Source organism: Hesperophylax consimilis, chromosome 12 (genome assembly GCF_061612785.1).
Source record: "Hesperophylax consimilis isolate HC1 chromosome 12, BYU_Hcon_1.0, whole genome shotgun sequence".
Taxonomy (NCBI): domain Eukaryota; kingdom Metazoa; phylum Arthropoda; class Insecta; order Trichoptera; family Limnephilidae; genus Hesperophylax; species Hesperophylax consimilis.
Genome location: NC_142847.1, coordinates 11,404,296 through 11,425,297, shown reverse-complemented (window position 1 = coordinate 11,425,297; position 21,002 = coordinate 11,404,296). Strand labels below are relative to the sequence as shown.

At 35.5% G+C, this 21,002-nt stretch overlaps 1 protein-coding gene across 1 annotated transcript; it reads left to right on the top strand.

The window, feature by feature from the left end:
• The first annotated feature begins 1,300 nt into the window (after positions 1-1,300).
• On the top strand, positions 1,301-10,069 carry LOC149419136 (short-chain specific acyl-CoA dehydrogenase, mitochondrial-like). Its single transcript, XM_089637694.1, has 10 exons — positions 1,301-1,348; positions 1,519-1,606; positions 2,803-2,972; positions 3,708-3,966; positions 4,269-4,430; positions 5,708-5,774; positions 6,811-6,950; positions 7,139-7,230; positions 8,311-8,525; positions 9,572-10,069. The coding sequence occupies exons 2-10, from the start codon at positions 1,570-1,572 to the stop codon at positions 9,672-9,674; spliced, it is 1,245 nt and encodes a 414-aa protein (XP_089493820.1). The 5' UTR covers positions 1,301-1,348; positions 1,519-1,569; the 3' UTR covers positions 9,675-10,069.
• Positions 10,070-21,002: the final 10,933 nt, after the last annotated feature.

Genomic DNA, 21,002 nt, shown 5'->3' with positions numbered 1-21,002 from the left:
TGTTTATGTATCGTAAAATTGTTTATTGAGGTATATAAAAAGAGTCTACGTTCATTTTCTCTTTAGAATTAATATATTGAATCAAAACATTGCGCATTGGAAGCCGCGAATTTTCCTAGTTCCCCAACTTGTTTTTGAAAAACGTCCAGAGTAATAATGACTTTCAACATTTAGATGTACTTCAAACAGACTTAAAAACTAAGTTTGAGGACATTTTGACTGTGGATATAGAATGTTGAAAAGTCGGAAATCATATGACAAGAAGAACTGATCGAAATAAGCACTAACAAAGAACTTAAGGGGCAGTTCTGTAGGGCCAGCTACGGAAAGAAATTCCCGTTGCTTATCCTACTCCATTTTCATTTGGTGAAATACCTCACAAGGGCGCCCCCGTCTGCACAATGCAAAAACAGAGTAACTATATCGCCACCCGGTTGTAGGGCAGGCAAGGGAAGGGAATCTTTTTACGAAAAAAATAAATGATTAGCACATGGGACGTTAATAGTTTTACGAAAATTCAATATTCGGTAGGCAGGGGGTCTACGGAAAAAAATATATGGTAAGTGGGCTACGGGGCAAAAAGGTTTGGGAACCTCTGGACTAGATGATAATTTGTGGAAAAGTGTGTGGAAGAATTGGTTTTTCCTGTGGGGAAGATTTATCCCGGACATAGAGTCTGAAAAAAAAAACTTAGAAAATATAAGATATAAAAATGTACTTATTTGGTAATAAATAATATAAGGTAGGTACAGAGCTGGTTGTAAATTGTTCAAAGACCGAGCTGTTTTAGAATTATTACCTTTATTTTTAATCATAATTTCGTGTTCGGTTATGGTGTTCGGTTGTCCGGGACTAGTTCTAGCTTAAAAGCCCAGCTACACTACTCGCGAAGGTGATCGAAGTTGACCGAATACGATAGTGTGGGCAGAACTTCACTTCGCTTCGGGCAACTTCGCTTCGCTTCGCCCGACTTCCGATTGCTGTCGGTAAATACGCCCGAGTCAAAGGACTGGACTGAGTTACTCGCGAAGTTGCACGAGTGTGGGCACGCACTTCGAACTTCGGCTAACTTCGTCGAGGATTTCGTCGAAGCGTCGAAGCGAGTAGTGTAGCTGACGCTTTAGCTTCTAGCCGTGGTTTCTAGTGAGTGGCATGGAGTGGCATAAATAAACCACTGTGAGTGGTTTATTTATGTTCTAGCCCATTCTAGCCTGTCGCATAAATCATAGATAAAGCAAAAAAACATGTATTTTTGACAGCCACAAATGACGTTTCAAATGTCACATGAATAATAATGGCTGAACTGTATGAACTCGATAACAGGCGCGATGATTTAGCAATTATTCCAGTTATAAATATCCAATAATTTTTAATGTTTGTTAAGACTCAGATTCATTTTATTTGGCCAAGTAGCATTCTGTTGGAAGAATAACGTCTTTACCCATTGTTGTTTCTTTTGCATACCTACAGAATCATAGTCTTATCTTATCGTAATTTATTTGTTTTTTTTTTGTGTAGATTAAAGTTGTGTATTGTATTTTTGCACATTTATCAAGTATCGTTAGCAGCATGATGACCTCGGCAACAATGTTGAAGAGCATTACCGGTGAGTTTCGAAAATTATACAATATTATTTTCTTTCTTGAAGTTTCTTTGATATCAAATACAACTTGACTTTTGGAGTATGATAACAAGGTTACGCTTCTCCTTTCTTGGGCCAACATTTCGGACAGCTTTGCAGTGACGATCATCAGAGCAGATATTGCGTAGAGATGGTTTACATTTTATTATATGGGTTACCATGCAGAAACCACCATTAAAAACTGGCATATTTTACCCATTAGATTGACTCTATTTATTTAACAGAGAGGTAGTACTCAGTTTTTTGTGATTAGATGTGAATAGCCGGGTATTTTCCACCTTCTTCTTTCCCATCTCCTCAAACTCCCGCTCTCTACAACCTCGTAATATACCCCAACTGGGAATACCTATATCCAGCTGATTCTGGTTGGATATTGTTTTTTTTTGCTACATGGAAAACCTGGTGAGTTATTACTAGTAGTTATGTAAACAGTCGACCTAGCATCCAAAAAGCATGGTTCTAATTTTCTCTTATTTAAAAATCAAAACCAAAATTTCCTCTGAAATCATAAGATCTGTATGTAGGTACTTATATATCTACCTGCCCGTTTTATATTTTGTGTGAAATTATATTATTTCAAATAAGGAATTATACAATTTTTCTAAATAAAAGTCAATATCTCGATAACAATTCTTTTTTTAAACTTTCTTCAGGCAGGTAGGTACCATAATACTGAAAAAAATTGAATAAGGAGTTCCAAATAAACAAAACGATTTCTCATTCTAAAAATAATCTTATGGCTGACTTGTGACGTATATTTTCCACAAACCAGTGCGCACTTCATGCATGTTTATAGGCCGCTGTCATTGGCCGATTTTAGGCTAGCCAATGGGGTTGGCTCCGAATGAGAATTATATTGTTTATGGTTACGCCTTTTTTATAGTTTCTATCCTAGTCGATGGTGAGTATGTCGTGTAGTGACGTATATTTTTCAGTTACAGACTTTTATCTATGGCAAACTTTAGGACCCATGGGCTCAGTACGAAAAACCCGAAGATATTGATCTAGTTCATTTATGATGGCTACCATACGGCTACTATCTTGAAACAGAATTTACAAACAAATTTACAGACATACAGAATGCAGTTGAGTTAAAACAGGATACGCTTAGTCAATAACTTATAATTATTATTTGTTAATCTATTATTTGCTTATTGCAGCGTCGTTGGGCCGTAGGGCTGCGCCCCGCCAGGTACCGGTGCGCTTCTTCAACTCCCGGCTGAGCCCCGAACAGCTTATGATACAGAAGACGTGCCGGGACTATGGGCGGAAGGAGCTGCAGCCTGTGGCCGCCCAACTAGACAGGGACGCCGTCTATCCTGAAAAACAAGTAAACCTCTTTTTAAAAAGAACCATCAATATTCCCGGGTTCTGAATTATCGACATTTTTTTAAATTCCTCCGTTTGATATTAATTGTTGTATGCGGAAATGGTTACTTGTGCAACGATGGAGGGCTTAACTAGCAGAGTAGAAAAGTAATTAATGAATAAACTATGGATTCTCTAACACAAAGTTTTATTTATCTTTGCCTTAGGACGGGTTGTTTCGGAGAATTTGAACAATTCATCAAATATCAACGTTCATTTGCGAGTTTTGTGAATGTCCTATTCAAGTACTGTTATTATATCATTATAGGCCAGTTACTTGACAGAACTTAAATAATAAGAGAACTTTCACAGAACTTGGAAATTAACTTTGAAATTCAAAGAATTGTTCAAATTCTCTGAAACAACCCGTCCTTAGAGTATGTCATATAAATATTGTGTTAGCTTTTCTATTCACCATTTGCGCCACCAATAATTACATAATATTAATGATTATTTTCAATTTGATTTCTTTGCCAGCAACTGGGGCCTTTTTGATGTTTTTTTTTTGTCATTATATATACAATAATTATTCAATGTAATCTTCAATAAGATTTTTATTAATTGATAAGTTAAGATAATGTCCCAATTGAGTAAAAGTAGTATTTTTCTTCTTTATCTGTGCTCTCATCTCAACCATTCAGATTAGCAAATTCCTCGATTTCCATTTTGTAATTTTTAATTTGATCTGTTAACATAGATAAAGCAGCTCGGAGCACTGGGCCTGATGGGCATGTGCGTATCTCCGACCTACTCCGGTCTAGGGCTGGACACCCTCACCCTTTCCGTGGCCGTGGAGCAGCTCTCCTCGCACTGCTCCAGCACCGGGGTCATCCTCTCCATCCACAACTGTCTGTATGCCAACCTGCTGGATCGCCGAGGCACTCCGAGACAGAAGGAGGAGTTCCTTCTTCCATTCACGCAGGGAACCGTGGGCTGCTTCGCTCTCAGTGAACCTAGTTGGTAACATACTTGCTTCTTGTCATGCTTCATTCATTATCATCTATAGTTCCCCTTTTCCTGTTAACCTAGTTGTGAACATACTTGCTCCTTATCATTCTTTATTCGTTTTCTATAGTTCCTCTTTAACATACTTGAATGTTGTGCTCACCTATAATTAGAAACATCATTATAACCATGTATAAATGTAAATTACTGTTAAAATTATGTGATGTATTCTGTTGGCGAGCCAATAAATAAATAAATAAATAAATAAATACTTGCTTCTTGCCTGCTATTAATATTATTGTGATAATTCCAGATGCCGGCAGTGACGTAGCTAACATCCAGACTACGGCTCGGAAGGACGGGGACTCTTGGGTCCTGAACGGGACCAAGTCATGGGTGACCTCAGCCCGGGAGGGCAAGGCCATCATCGTGTTTGCCAGTGTGGACAAGACCAAGAAGCATCGAGGCATCACGGGTACGCATTATTAACACACTAGCGGTCTTACTAAAAAATGTAGTGAAAATTTTATGCAATTGATAAACCGTTTATGTGAAAAACATACTAAATAAAACTGACGTAAAATAGTTAATGGAAAGATACGTAAGTTATATACATTGCTTACATTACAGGGGGTTGTTTATCTGTTGTATAAACTTTAAATAATAATATTTTCTTATTGAATTTCTGAAGTTGTTTTAAATGTTCTATATATTTCTCCATTTTAAAGAAATATATAGAACATGTCATTTTATAAACTAGGTAAAATTACCTATTGGATTTTTTTATTGGAAGTATACTTAAATATTAAAAAAGTGCAATATTTTAATTTCAAACGTAAAAAAAGTTTAAAAAAAAGCTTACCTCAAACATTTTTGATCAAAACATCACAAAATTTCAGAGAAATCATAATTCAAAAAACACAGTCGTTTTATTTTAGGAATTTGCAAGAAAACTGTCATCTTACTTTTCATCTCGTTCATAAACAAAAAATTTTGAGCTAGCTTTTAATTTCCTGGAAACAACACCAAAAAACTGAATTGTTTAACGCATTGCATGCACATTTAAAAAAGTTTATTTCTTGGATACATGGTTACCAACACGTGCATTAGACATTTATGTTTTTTTTTATTTTTTTTATTTTTTTTTATTTAAGGAGAAAACACAGATACAGACAGTAATTAAAAGATAATTTTGTAAAACAATAACTTGAGAATTCGCCTGCATCCTAACTATTTCTCACTGATTGACTGTTAAAAAACATCACTTCTTGTAAAATATAGACCATGAAATTCAATTTGAATACTTGCATAACCATTTAACCTAACATGAATGTATATTTTACAAATGCTTTTATGATATACTTACTTGAAAAAAAATAAAACAAATAAGTTTTCAATATGTTTAATTACATAAATATAATAGTAAATTGACCGTTTTATGAACAAAACCTGACTTGTGAAGATATTTCGGGACAACATAAAAACAGCTGTCAACCGCGGCTTCCGCGCTTAAAAAATATCGTAATGCATGTGCGCGTAGTTGCAAAAAACATTGTTGACATATTTAAAAAACGCAGTTACAGATATTTTTTATTGGTAGCAACTCGAATCTTAACTTTCAGATTCTTTTTAAATTTGTAACAAAAACACCGTTTAACGAATGTGAAGTGGTTTTTCTTTAGTAAGGCGATGTGTTTCAATGTAATATTCTGTTATTACATATTTTGATCTGATGGTTCGTTTCTGTTGCAGCTTTCATCTTGTCCCTGGACACTCCAGGGGTCTCACTTGGACCAAAAGATGATCTCATGGGAATAAGGTTAGTCCACTAAGTGATAAACTGATTAAAGTGTGCTATCGACATGTTTCTGCGCCTAAAGTTGGTAAATTTTATCTTACTTGAAATTGGTCAAACATTTTCAAGTGTCAAAATTATTTTTAAGTTGGTATGATGATGCAAAATTTACGCCACCCGCCTGCTGATTCTATTTTCGTAAATATTTTAATAGATATTTATTCTTTGTAAATAAATTAGTCTTACCGGATAATGTGTTATCACCACAGACATGAATGTATAGACTAGAAATTAAAGGTGAGGGGTAAAATCAACTGTTGAAGAACGAAGGGGGTAAAGCTGACTGTGATTCGTCAATAAATCAATCTGACAGTATATAGGCATCTCGCATTATAATATCACCATTTAGTTCTTAAAAGTAAAATCTGCTTTTGAATGAATAGACATTTTTACATGGGAGCGCAAATTACTCGCCACGTTATGAACAAATTTGCGAAGTCCAAATTCGGCAAAAAAAAAATTCTTCTATTTTCAGAGTCGAATATTTTGTTTACGTATTTAGTTAAGACACTTTTATAAGTGTTCATAATTTACTTCCCAGTAACAACGATGCGCACACTTGAGAATCGCTACATTCGACCAATGTTGGCTCGATGTGATAGTATATGTATATTTCTACAACTGATTCATATTATACGACGTGAATAAGCTTAAAATGATGCTTACATATGGAATGTAATACGACAATTGGGTTTATTCTCTTTTTCACATCTATTTTTACAAGTTTTCATATCACAAGCCACTATTTTGCCGTGTTATTTCATAAAATGCCTCGACCATAGCTCGACGCTAGTTCGAAAAAGAATGATGACGTCACATTCTCAAGATTCACGGGAAGCCATACGCGAGCCCAGCCGGCTCCAATGGAACCGGTATGGGGAGTGGGGAATAATACGCTTTTAATCACTTAGGGCAGGTCTACTAATATTCATATGTCTATAATTATCACTGTATTTTTGGAAAAATGGCTTCAAATGCTTGCTTTACAACTTGATTTCAGAGCGCTCTCATCGTGCAACGTAACTCTTGAGGAAGTGAGGGTTCCCCAAGAGCAAGTGCTGGGCGCAGTGGGAGAGGGCTTCAAGATAGCCATGGAGCAACTGGACCAAGCTCGCATTGGAATTTCTTCGCAGGCTCTCGGTGCGTTCAACACCCCCACCCTCCCTCTTCATATTAATAACAATTAATGGTTCATTTCTATAGCGCCGTTTGTGCAGGAAAATCACCCCAACGGCACTTTACTATTATTTTTTGGAATAACTTAATGAGTAAAACCTCAAATTTTAATATTTTATTATTGAAGACAATATTGGTGATTATTCCCTCAGGCATCTCCCAGGCAGCGTTGGACTGCGCCATTGACTACTCGCTGCAGAGAAAGGCCTTCGGGGCTCCTTTGGCACAGATCTCAGCTGTTCAGGTTTGCCTATTTTTCTTCTTACATTTCCAATTTCGAAAAGTTTACACTCGTACATACATACGGATGGATGTCAAAGGAAATTAAGTTGCATAATAAGCACCACATTGTCAGTATACAACAAGCTGCGTAATTACTCACACACAGATTTTTTTTTTCGCATCTAGGCCAGTACCTTTCTTATCTTATATAATATATATCTATCTATTATATTATAGTAACTGAAGTCCCGGCATTTACCGGGCTTTTCGCAGACAAAATTCATGTAGTCAGTGACCTTCCTCTTGTTTTGAAGGTCTAGCGTGCAAAATTTCATCAATCTAGGAATAAAATAGTTTTTTACTATAATACATCTATTATTCATATCTATTCATCAATACATCTATCAATAGACATTTTTAAAAATACACAAATTTTTTTTTTGGTTTGACCGAGGATTGAATAGTAATTCCAGAATAATGCGTTTGCATGAGCGCCATCTAATGTTGATAGAATGCATTGTCATCAACAAAAAGTTTTTCTGCCGAGTTTCAGTTCAATCAGATGTCGGGAAGTGGGTTAATTTCCACTTCCAAAATTTGCATTAATTCATTACCAAAGGTAATTTTGAAATTTGGTAATGTTGATTTTTTATGTACATGTACAGTTTTATCGGAATAAAACTATAGATTTGCATAAAAACGAAGCCACGTTGCACCACAGACACTCTTCTTTTTCTATTCATAGAAAGGAGAGTGTGAGCGGCGTCCCGGCGGAGCGTGGCGGACATCAGGCTCGGAAATCTCGGAAGTTTGATGAAATTTTGCACCCTTGACCAAAACAAGAGACAAGTGACTGTTTACATGAGATTATTTTCTACTACAAACCGTTACCTTTTGCCACCCCTTGAGGTACTTAAAATTATTCATTATTTTAGAAAAAAACATTTTACATATTTTCAGGTGTACATATGGAATATGAGTACATACTTTTGTCGTTATAAAACTCAACTCTTTCAAAAAAACATAAAAATGTCGTGGTAATTTATCTAGATATTTCTGAAAACAAAGTAACTAATTCTGATTTGTTAACAAACGCTTGCAGAACAGGCTGGCGGAGATATCCGTCCGGCTAGAGGGAGCACGCTTGCTGGTACGGCGAGCGGCGTGGGAGTGCGACGCAGGAGAGCCTTTCACGCGGCACAGCTGCACAGCCAAGGTGGCGGCAAGCACGTGCGCCGCGCTCGCCACGCACAGCTGCGTGCAGGTGCTGGGGGGCATGGGCCTTGTGCGGGGCCTGCCCGCTGAACGCCTCTTCAGGTAACTACATCGCTCGTTGTTACATCTTCTTCTTTCTTTTTTTGGTTGCTGGTTTGATCCTGGCTCGTGCAAATATATTTGTATTATTTCACAGGAAGCCTTGAGGGAAGTAATTTACATATATCATCTTTGGGAATGCTGTGGGGAGGATTTTTTTGAGAAACGGAAAGGGTACAACAGTAACCAGAACATGTTGTTGGAGAGAGGAAACATGGAAATTGACAAATTATTTCTTAGCCAACCTCCGAGTTGTATTGGCAATCAATTCCCATGTGAAAAACCATGTACAAATGTCGGAGAGTTGATTTACAGCATGTTCCGGAGGTAGCTACTCTCAGTATGGTCCTGGTGAAAGACCGCCATTTAGATTTGAAACGTTGCTTGAAATGACTTTAGCCATGTTTGATTATCAGATCTGAATAGCCAGGTACTTCCCAGCCTTCCTCTTCCCTATCTCCTTTCCTTCAGCCTCACCACATACCCCAATTGGGGATGCCGTAGGCCCACTGGATCCAGACAGTTGGGTCTGGTGCGGTATACACATTAAAAAATACAACTTGGCTCACATACGACGGCCGGCATAGTCCAGTGGTAACGCATTGGACTGCCATTCCGAAGGTCGCGGGTTCGAACCCGGCGTGCGCAAATAAATAATATTTGATTAATTTGTGTTATTTCACAATTAATTAATTAAAATAATATATAGTATATTTGCGGCACGTTCCAGAGTGGAAGATACTACCAGTATCGCCCTGGTGTAAGACCACCATTCAGAATTGAAACGTTGCTCCAAATGGCTTTAGCCGTGTTTAGTGACTAGATCTGAATAGCCAGGTACTTCCCCACCTTCCTCTTTCCCTTCCCCCCTTACCTTCAGCCTCACAACATCCCCCAATTGGGGATGCCATAGTCTCACTGGCTCCAGACGGGAGCAGTTGGGACTCTTGTGAGGTATATTCACTATAAAAAAAAAAAAAAAATAATAAAAAAAAATACAATTGGAGTCAGGTTTAAAAGCTATGTGTTTATTAATTTGTATTTTCCAGGGATGCCAGAGTCACGCAGATATACGGAGGGGCCACAGACATACAAATGATGGTTATCGGGCAAGCCCTGATCAAGGAATATATCCACAAAGATAAATGCTGAAGTGAATAATTGTTTAACTCTAAATACGTTGTAAATTATATTTTTTTACTTTTTTAGGGATAGGTATAGTAAAAAAAATATTGTAAATAGAAATATTATTATGTAAAGGTATGATCTAAATCTAATAAAAATAAAAATCACTTTCTAAGTTGGCACAGGAGTCAAAATTAAATTAAATTATCCCCAAAAATGTAAGTGTATTACTTGTCGAGTCATTGACCACCATTCTTATTAGTCTTGAGAGTGAAAGATCTTAAGAATATTGACAAATTTTTGGGGTATTATGCCGTGTTACGTTTCCTCTTTCTTTAACCAAAGTTTCGGACAGTATTACATCATTAGGGCAGATGGGAAAGGGTAGATGAAGAAATGTTGGCTAAAGAAGTAACAGCACAGGCATAATACTCCAATATGTATATATATTACATTGGCTATTATATAGGATATAATATTTTTGGTGAATTAAAAATACCCTTTTTTTTCGGATCAATGGCGTACTTTCCTCCACTAGATTTATGACAGCGGGTATGCCACAGGGCTCCCCGCTGTCCCCAACTTTGTTCAACATCCATATACATGACATACCTTTGACGGACAACAATCAATCCCACAAGTCGCTATACGCCGACGACACAGCCGTTTTGGTACAAAACAGGTCACCGAGAATGGTAACTCTCAGACTTCAACGTAGCCCTCCTCCAAAAATGGTAGGACAAGTGGCGCATTTATGTGAACCCAATAAGAATGCATAACGGTTTTCTTATCAAGACGAAAGACTCGCCGCACCCCGGTTGGCCACCCTAAAATGTACAGCAAAATCATACCATGGCAAAAAGTACTAAGTACCTTGGAATGACACTCGACAGAAGAATGGTGGAACACACATTAATGAAACAATAGCTAAAGTGAGATGGACAGCAAACAAACTGTAGCCCCTTATCAGCTACAATAGTGAACTCAACCTCCTCCATGGTCAAGGGGTAAGGCTCTCGACCAGCAAGCTGAAGGTCGCTCAAATCCTGGAGTCCACAAGATTTTATTTGAGTAATTTGTGTTATTTCACAATTTATTAATTTAAAATAATATATATTATACTTGCGGCTTGTTCCAGAGTGGAAGAAACTCTCGTTGAAATGTTGCTTGAAATGGCTTTAGCCACGTTTGGAGATCTGAATAGCCAGGTACTCCCCCACCTACTTCTTCCCCATATCCTTCTTCACCCCACTAACTTCAGCCTCACAACATACCCCAATTGGGGTTGCCACAGTCTCACTAGGTCCAGACGATTGGGAGCAGTTGGGACTCTTCGATCGATCGACAATCCAACCAAAACTAACATACACATCTCCCATAAGAGTTGCAACAAACACAAAAAGGCTAGAATCATTCCAGAATGCATTGCACCAACAATTCACCAAAAGTCCCTGGCTCGTCAGGAATAATTCCTCCATTTCGAAAACATATAATAGAATTAGCCAAAGTAGAATCAAACCTGAATCCCTCAATCTCCAACCTCGGCCACTGGAACCCCAACACCGACTCCCCCCATCTCCGCCCAAATTCCATCTTATACCCTCCTTTATATAAAAGATTGCCATAAGCAGAAAAAGCAGTATATTTCGCTATAAACATTATAAAAATATTATCTGTACAAAAAAGCCCTACAGTAACAAAAGACAGCCCGCTCACTGGGTAGAAATGATTATCTCCTCATTGATGCACCTCTACCTCCAGTTGACGCAGAAAGGGGGAGAAAATGTTCACTGGCACTGTATAATATTTTTTTTACAATACATTATATATATATATATATATATATATATTAATTTATTTATTCACGCCTTGAAGGCTTTAACATGTAGATATACATATTATTATAGATTAGTTCTACAAATAGGTGTGTAGTAGGTACACAACATAATAAGAAAGAGTATAAAATATATAAGTAGGTACAATACACACAAGCATGTAGTTACGTTATGGAAAGTTGTACAAAGGAGTTCAATAAGTGTATATAATAATAAGAGTACAATAGAAGTAACTATGTACTGTTTAAGTAGTTACAGCACAATGTTTGGTATTGTAATAAAAATAAACATGAACAGTTGTAATAGTCCCAGAGAGAGCTTGTACGCACGGCATTGGTCGTTCTTTTTCTTCTCGCACGACAAGTATGAAAACGAAAAAGACCGAAGATACTAAAACGATGATGTCCCATACGACTTCACACTAGTACTAGTATAAAGCATGTTTGTAACAAAGCAAACATTTTTTACGCCTGATTGGGTGAACATTCCTTTTTATAGTACATAAATGAAAACATCAAAGCACATCTCTTCCCATCTTCACATCACTTCCCCAGCGTAATATACATAGAATACCACACAAATCTATTTTAGCAAGCACTTCTTGGCTTTTTATAGTAACTAAAATCTTGGCACACGCACACTTTCATACATAGGTAGTACCTATTCTTCTGTCTCTGTGTGCACGTAAGTTTAGATTTGATTCTAGTTCATACGTTTATGTACTAGAATCAAATCATTTCTCGTAATTGTGTCAATGTTAATGTCTTTTTCCAGTGTCTTTCTTTCAGATTTAGTGCAGAAACAATAAAAAAGCGCGTATTTGGGGGCGCATTGAGTACAGTTGGAATGAGTGGAAAAGTAAGGAGTGTTTGCCAAGACACAGTTGTGTGACGACTCACTTTCTCTGGCAACCCCACCAGTTAAATAGCGTGAGGGTTAGTTAGTTAGCCAACCAGAGTGCGCCTGTATATTGGTTACATAATATTATGGAAGCTACGTAATTTGTAAGCTATGTAGATTGCGGAATTTTAGATTCTGGCGCCGCGCCGTAACTTTTTGATGTGAAACATCTTTTGGCAGGCCTAAGGGGGCAAAACCGACTCTTGCTTGGCAAGACGGGATGACGCTCTTGTAGGAACGACGCTTCATTCGGCCAGCCTCGTAACTCGTCGGTTCTTTCCGCCGGGCCGCCAAAATTCTGTGTGGTGTATTTTCACTATAATTGGTAGAGAAGAATTTTTAATTTGTTATATATTGTTTGAGCATATTTTAAAAATAATAAATGAATTATTTTACTATAAAAAACATGAAGAATTGTTTACTTTAATTTTTACTTCTTCAATAAAAATCAATTTCGATGTTTCATATTTGTCAGGCATCCCGTGACGGCTATATTTTTTGGCGAAAAGGATCAATGAAGCTAGTTCCTTGAAATACTGGTAGAACAAGGACAGTTGACATCTGTGCAGCAAATACCGAAATCCGTTTAGAAAGGGAATCTATCAAACGAATCACCCGTTTCTGACAAGAGTGTGCTTTTTCAAGTAGTTTAGGGCCCCAGACCAGGGGTGGCTGCCAACAACGGTGGGGCGCACCTGCGATTTGCGAAAGAAAAACTGCTTTCGAAATAACGACTATTATAGCCTTGCCCGTACTGCACACATGATACTATTGAAAAGGGTAGGTATCCTTGATAAATAATGGTGTTTTGATGAAGAATTGGTAAAAAGGCATTTAACGTTTTTTTAAAACGACAAAAACAAAGTTGTCTAAAAAGTGTGTTACATCAAAAAACCACAACTTCTTAGATGACGAGTGGCGGGAGCACTGGTTTATTCAACTTAAAAAGGTTCAGGTAGACATTAAGGCGAAGCTTAATGCTAAATCACCAATTTGATTAATCTTTATTATGAATTGGTGTATATTATGAATACCAAAAAATATCCTTTAGATAATTTGAAGGTTTTCCTATCGTTCCGCTTGAATAAAATACAAATAAAAAAAAAACAAATTACTCAATAAAAAATATAAATGTAAAGTAGTAAAAAATATATATATTCAATAGAAATGTATGAACGCATAAAGGAAACAACATTTAAAAATACAGTATTATAGTTAAGATTATCTGTGACAGTTTCACTTGATTAACTTTTTTGCTTTCTTATAAAATTATTTACAAAATAAATAAAAACCAGTTTTGTGCTTGAAATCGAACGTTTCTAGGCTCTGTTTGTCAAGCGATTTTAATGCCTATTACCTATAATATAAGGTATACCAAGAATATACGCATTTTTGACTTGTAGCTTCCTCTTAAACGCCGATTCTAGGCCCGTTTTAGCTTTTGATAATTTTTTTGTTATGTACAATTGAAATGCTTTTACGAACTTTTTAAACCCCCCGCATTCCGAATTTCTATCGATTTATAACATATTTCTGATAACACACGGTCTTACGCAGTGAAAATTACCCTGTATGTGAATACCTTACTAATTGAAAAGTAAAATAGAAACTGACGTAAAATAGTTCATGTAAAGATACATAAGATGTATACATAGCTTATCCAGTCAAATGGGGTTGTTTATCTGATATTATTAACTTCAAATAATTATAATTTCTCATTGAATTTCAGAATTTTTCCAAGGTGTATTAAATGTTCTATATTTTTCTTCACTTTAAAACAAATACTATTTTAGAAAGTAGATAAAATTACCCTTTATATTTTTGTGTTTGAAATATACTTTAATGTTTAAAAATGGCAATATTTTATTTTCAAACACGAAAAAAAACTTAACACAAAAATTTTTAATCAAAACTTCGAAAAATTTATTTGTATTTAAAGATTTTGCAAGATAACTTCACGCCACTTCACTTTTTATCTCATTCATACAATGAAAACAATGAAAATATTATAATAACAATTCCCAGAGAATAACAAAAAATCAGACATTTTGAATTAATTTTGTCATCAGTAAAAGTAGTTTTTTTTACTTTGTATTTACCTACACATACGAGTACAGGCATTTATGTTTTTAAACAACATCACTTTCACGGAAGTTTTATTAAATTCACGCGGAAAATTAAAAAAAATAATAAGTTGGAAATAACCTCGCTTTTTCCGATAAGATGAAACTATATTATTACAACGACATTATTAACGCTGACAAAAATAACACAAATAATAGTAAATATATTAAATTATACTTGAAGTGAAGTCGTTATTGGAATATAAATTATTATTAAAAACATGATTTTAATCTCACATGACAAACCGACAGTCATTCTCGGGGAAACTGACGAGCTTGGCGCGCATACACGATAAACACTGTAGGTACAATCTTTTGTACGATGTGTAACAAAAACACTGTCGAATGTGAAATGGTTTTTCTTTATTTATTATTATCAAGTTTAATTGGTAGAACTCAATTTTTATTTTTGGTTTTTCGCTAATTTCCTTTTGTCTTTTTTTAACTGCAAGATTATTTGAAAGGGTAATTTTTAATGAAATACACGGTAAATTAATGTCTAAAGATAACCAGATGGGCTTTAAATGTAGATTATCCACTAATATGGCAAAACACACTGCAGAGCAAATAATAGAATTTTATACCAAACGAAAAACTACCATTTACGGGTGCTTCCTAGACTAGCTAAAAAGAGAGGCTAGACTAGTCTAGTAAAGCCTTTGACAGAAACTCAGACTAAATGAATTTGCCGGCCTGATGAGACACCGGGTCACTGGAGCCAGGATGCGGCTAATGGCCTCCGCCAACACGTTGGTGACCGCAGCCTACCAGCACCAAGCGCCACTCTTGAGTGAGCGCTGGGTCCAAGCTCACTCAAGACCACGCCATACATAGTTGCCCTTAATTGTTTATTTTATTTTTACAAATTTATGGATTTTCCTGTAAAGTCCATTGTATTCACGTAATTGTTGTATATTTTTAATTTATTTTTATATATCTTGTATGTCTTAAAAATACATAATGCACATAATTAATATTTATTTTTTATGAATTTTCAGACTTACTTGTATATCAAAAAAAAAACCTTTAATATTTACATATCATATCATATCACTATTGTGCATTTAACGTGTAGGATTGCACTAACCTCTCCACATCCTAGAATAAAAATTATTAAAAACATTATTTTCCGACTTTATGTCCGGGTTAAATCTTCCCCACAGGAAAAACTAAACCCTTCCACACACTTTTCAACAAATATTAAATTATTCCCCATTTGCAATCTATCTGCTACTTCCTTTTTAATCTGATTTAATGTGACTACAGGAATTAATTTCTTTTTGAAAATTGCTCGCTTTTGGTCTGCTAATCTTTGTTCGTTTACTTGGGTGATCGGATATTTTGTGAGAAAAGTAAATGTAATTTTTTTCCTGTATAACAACATATCTGTTTCTAATTTAGTTAGATAAAAATATGAACGAACAATGAACATATTGACATCGTTCGTCCATTTCATATACGCTGTCTATGAATACCTGCTTTTGTTTTTGGGGTCTTAGATTATCCATGTTCTTCTGTACAGATGACATAATAATCCCCTGTTCATCTACGTTGGTAACAAATGACATTGTTGTCATTTTGCAAAACAACTTGGAGATGATTGTATCGTTACTGCTACATTCCAGTAACCAAGGGGCCGTTCAAGTATTATGTAAGCACTATAGGGGGGCAGGGGGGTCTTTGCTTTGCTTATTTTTGATGACATGGGGGGTAGGGGGGGTGGAGATAGTGATTACGTCAGCACTGCTCAGCAGTAGTTATTTTTTTTACACATTGGCAACCCACACATTGTCTATGTTTGAAAACAGAATACATATTCGGGGATTCCCACAAATAATTAATACGTTTAGGTACTCGCTTAGAAAACAGAATACATTAACAGAAAAATGCATATAGATACCAATTTTTACGTAAGCATGGGAGGGGGGGGGGGTAAGAGCTTTGCTTACTTTTGGTGACAAGGGGGAAGAGGGGGTAAATAATTGTAATAAATCTGCTTACGTAATACTTGAACGGCCCCCAAGCAACTATCGTTAACTAATAATTTTCTAATCAAACTACCTTTCAACATTACAAATCTATTATATATTATATTCCAGAACAACGTTGTCAAAATAAAAATATACCTATAATTTTTTTTTCAAATGAATGTCGAATATTGTTGTTTACTGGGTTCCTCACATATTTTTTTAAAATCTTATTTATTTACCTAAATATCCTATGGCTTACTAGCTGTAATATTATTAAAATATTAATATTATTAAATTATCTTACTGTATTATTATTAAATTTTAAAAATAAACAGTTTATTAATAAACAAGTTCTGCTGTTTAATTGTTATTATGATAAGATAATATCTATACATTTAAAGAGCCGAAACGGTAATTATATGAAATTCCCACGATATAAAACAATCGCAAAGTATTCTCCGAAAATTATTAAAAACACGTCTTGTTCTGTCATTTTTTAGCATGATAGGATGAAAAAATTCAGTGTATTTTTTAATGCATATATTTGTCGAGAGATGTATGCTCTATTTTTAACGAGGGGTGTTTATTCAATATTTTTACAATTTTCTTTTAATTTAATTTAACATTCGTATTTACATATATCCTTTTCAAAGCATCTTTTTCTTCTTTGTGAACGCCTACAGAGCCTAGAATTCCAACTCTTCCGAAATTTTGAAAATAAGAACATAACTTTTTTTATGTGAATACCGCCCAAGAGTCCCAACTGTTCTGAACAAGTGGGACTATGACCAGGGCCAGGCTATGCGGGCGCAAATGGAGCAGTACTTGTAATTGGAGTAATAACTAGCACCTAAAAGTCCTATCGTCAGGCGCCGGCCGTTTGGCTTAGGGTCGGCCCTGACTATGACATTCCCAATTGGGATGTGTTGAAGTACATACACGTCCATTATCATTTACAATTATAACCGTGATAACATGATAACACAATGAACGATAACGTTAAAATAAAATAAAATAATTAATATGGTTTGAAATTAACTCGTTTATCATTGAGCCCATTAATGTTATGAAAACAAGAAGTTGTTTACCTTAAACACACACTTGATTAATAATGGGCGAGGAATGTTTGAGAACCAGCGGAATGCATCAAACAATGGCTAGGTAACTAGTAACTATGACATTACAACTAAACACAATCAGCTGATAGCAACTACTTTCTTGACAACTTGCTAACAACTCAGTCTAATTGAGTGCGTCGCGCGGTGGGCAACTGAACAACTCGTGTTGAAACAACAGAACTACGAAACGACGAAGTGTGTTTACCTGTTTATCTGAGTCTTTAACCCATTGGGCATTGTTGGGACACATTCTTCATAAACAATGATCAACCGTAGATTATCCCAGCCTGATACGGTCTCATAAAAGTTATGCTATCTCATTTTGTATTACGGTGAAAATGTGATTTAAACAGTGTTAGAAAGTAAACACTCAATAATTTTTTTAAATAATTCCATGAAACAACATTTATTAAGCATTTGAAATGACAATAACATTACTAATATTTATCTACGTTGATATCTCCTCTAGCGATTATATGTTCAGTGGAGATAAGATATTGTAAGGAAAAAGTTTTGCTCAAAAATTGTGATTTAAAATGGAAATCATTAAGCAGTTAGTTATCAATTTTTCTAGTGGTTCCTATTTCGGTTGTCGGTCTGTCTGTAAGTGATTACAACTCCGGTTCAATAAACTCGCATAAGTTTTGAATAGCGTCATTTTCAAAATTGGAACCGATGAAAATTATTACAAAAAATTATTTTGATTCTATATTTGAAATTTTCTTTTGATTAAATTTTTCAAGGTTAATCTTGACAGGTAAAGTCAGATTTCGTGAATTTTCAAGAGTCTTCACGTTTCCGTTTTCAAGAAAGCGTTTTCTCTAATATCTTCTTCTTCTATATAAATAAAAATGAAAATGTTCGTTTGTTCAAAATTTTAAATCTCCGAAAGTTCTCTTCATCGATTGCTTTTAAATTTGAACACAAAGTCGCATTAAAATGCGCGTGTATTTTTAAATGCCTATATTGTATAGATGTCACATGTGACGGATAAAAACATATTTTTTGAAACAGCGTATTCTATTGGACAAACATGCTTTAAAAAAACATAAACAAAAAACAGCGCCATCTGTTGGACGTAAAAGAAACATGCGCTATTGGTTTTCTATCTGCACAGACAGACTGAACCCCAGCAACGCGTGTCGGGATACAGCTAGTACTAAAATAAAGTCACTATCACTATAAGAATTTCGCTAGGGTTTTCAATATCATTTACACGTTTGTACACGCCATCTAGTTTGCTAACGTATTATAGATTTACTCACGTAACATCCCGTGATTTTTCACGGTTTTGCGCTAGTATTCAATAGTTGTTAGTTCATTTCTGTATCCGGATTTTCTGTGAAAGGGTTTTTTGTTATGTGATATCAAATAATAACAACTACTGTGAATAGAAAATATTGGTGTTTTTAACACTATATTATATGGTCGGGCATTTTACCGCCAAACTGGGGGCGAAGCGCGGGTGTTTTTTGAAATTTTAGCGCCAAAATTAGACTTTCCGCAAAATATTCATATCTTATGATCTATTTGATATTTTTCGATTAAACTTTCAGTGTTTTACTTTAAAAAGATGTCTCTATTTATTCACTTAGCAATGTATGTGGAATTTCTTTTTTATGAACAAAAACTTTCTACTTTCTTGGGAATCATAGAAAAAACAGTATTTCACAATCGAAATTTATTCATACAAAATTACAAGATTATTTAGAAATTTTCAATACATATAAAAAAAAATCTATAACCTAATAGTGCTTAAATGTGTGATAGCGTTCGAAACACTTTCCTTTATGCAGGGGCACATTGCAAACTTGCACATGTACCGCGTTTCACTGCGTAGTTTGTGAGCGGAACATACGCGACAGCGATTTTATTATTTTTATTTTTTTGTTGTGTTTCAAACTCTTTGTATTGACAGGTAGATAGATCGGGTACCGCCGACAATAGAAAACACATGACCCCGCACCCATTTAGAACTCCTTGTTTACAAGTTTCCCGCTCCTTACAGCTTTGCGCAACAAAACGAGTAAACTCGTCTCTCGCGTCTTACTGTAAAAAGGCGTATGACGAGTTTTCTCGTTTCCCGCAAAGTGTGTTATTTACGAAAAACATCGTAGCGAATATATGAGTAGTAGAATATGTAAACATTATCTACCTAAATACAGATACGGAAAGTAATCCATTGATAAGCTATCAATACCCACGATTAGATTAACAAAAATAAATTTCATAATTATTATCCATTTAAGTAGGTAGTTACGACTAATGCATTTCTGTCCAGTTGAGAAAGTAATTATTGGAATTGAAAGTCATAATAATTTCAGATGTGATTTACCCAATGACAATAAATTACCGTTATTCTCTATTCAATTGTTGTACCGACGTAATATTCTAAAATTCAAATTTACGCCGCCGTTCATACAGTAAATAGTGTTATCGTTGGCATCTCAGATCATAGAATTAAATGTTATTTACCTTGGCAAAGAAATTCTATGAAATATGTTGTCATTCCATTTTCATTTACTTAGATTACGTGCGTTAATCTTATTGCCACAATACACAATCATGACATCTGTAAAGTTGCGTACACACGTACGAAAAAAAAAACAAGACACGAGTCACGAATTATAAGAAAGGATTTCGATTGCTTCGTTCCTATCCCATAATTCGTGATCATATTATGTTACATACGCAGCATTATATGTAACATAATATGTAAACGTACCCCCTTCTTACATGAAGAGAGAATTTTAATTAATCTTGTCTAATTATTTAAACTATGATATTTCATAATCAACCTCAGTCGATAAATCCTTCACTCGTAAATTCTGCAATTCATCTGCAGACTGCAACTTCCACTGATGCAAAACTATTGTACCACCCCAGCCAGGAGCACTCCTGTCTCTATGAGACCGGTACACCAGGGGGCACTCTTTTGTTAGGACTTGGAATACGTGCTCGGAACAACCTACAAAATGAGCCAATAATATAATTTAGGATGGGCAGGAATAAAGGAATTGATTGAGCGTTGTTGTTTCTTTTTTAAGACCTCTTCTCACTTTTCCTTGCCTCTTTTTGGCTCTTCCTGATTCATCTTGTCTCTTCTTGTTTCTTCTAGTTTCTCTTGCCTCCTTTTACCTCTTCTTAACTCGCCTAGATATATTTTTGCATCATCTTGCCCCTTCATCCCTCGTCTTGTCTCTTCTTGAAAATACTGCATCAACCACTGAAGAAATACACCGGTAGAAGTGAATTGTGGTCGTATCCGTGTTACAGAATTAAAATGAATTATTCATTACTTCTGATGAATTTGTACATCGAAAATCTATCTTGAACAGATAATCAATTTCATTGGCCTGTCTGGTCATGTTTTCGTCAATTTCGAATCAGTAATGATTTTATCTTCTAC

Excerpts from the sequence above, each read along its gene's own strand:
- LOC149419136 (XM_089637694.1), top strand. The coding sequence starts at position 1,570 with ATGATGACCTCGGCAACAATGTTGAAGAGCATTACCG. Across the intron at positions 5,775-6,810 it reads GATGATCTCATGGGAATAAG|AGCGCTCTCATCGTGCAACG; the intron begins GTTAGTCCACTA and ends ACTTGATTTCAG. Across the intron at positions 8,526-9,571 it reads CCCGCTGAACGCCTCTTCAG|GGATGCCAGAGTCACGCAGA; the intron begins GTAACTACATCG and ends TGTATTTTCCAG.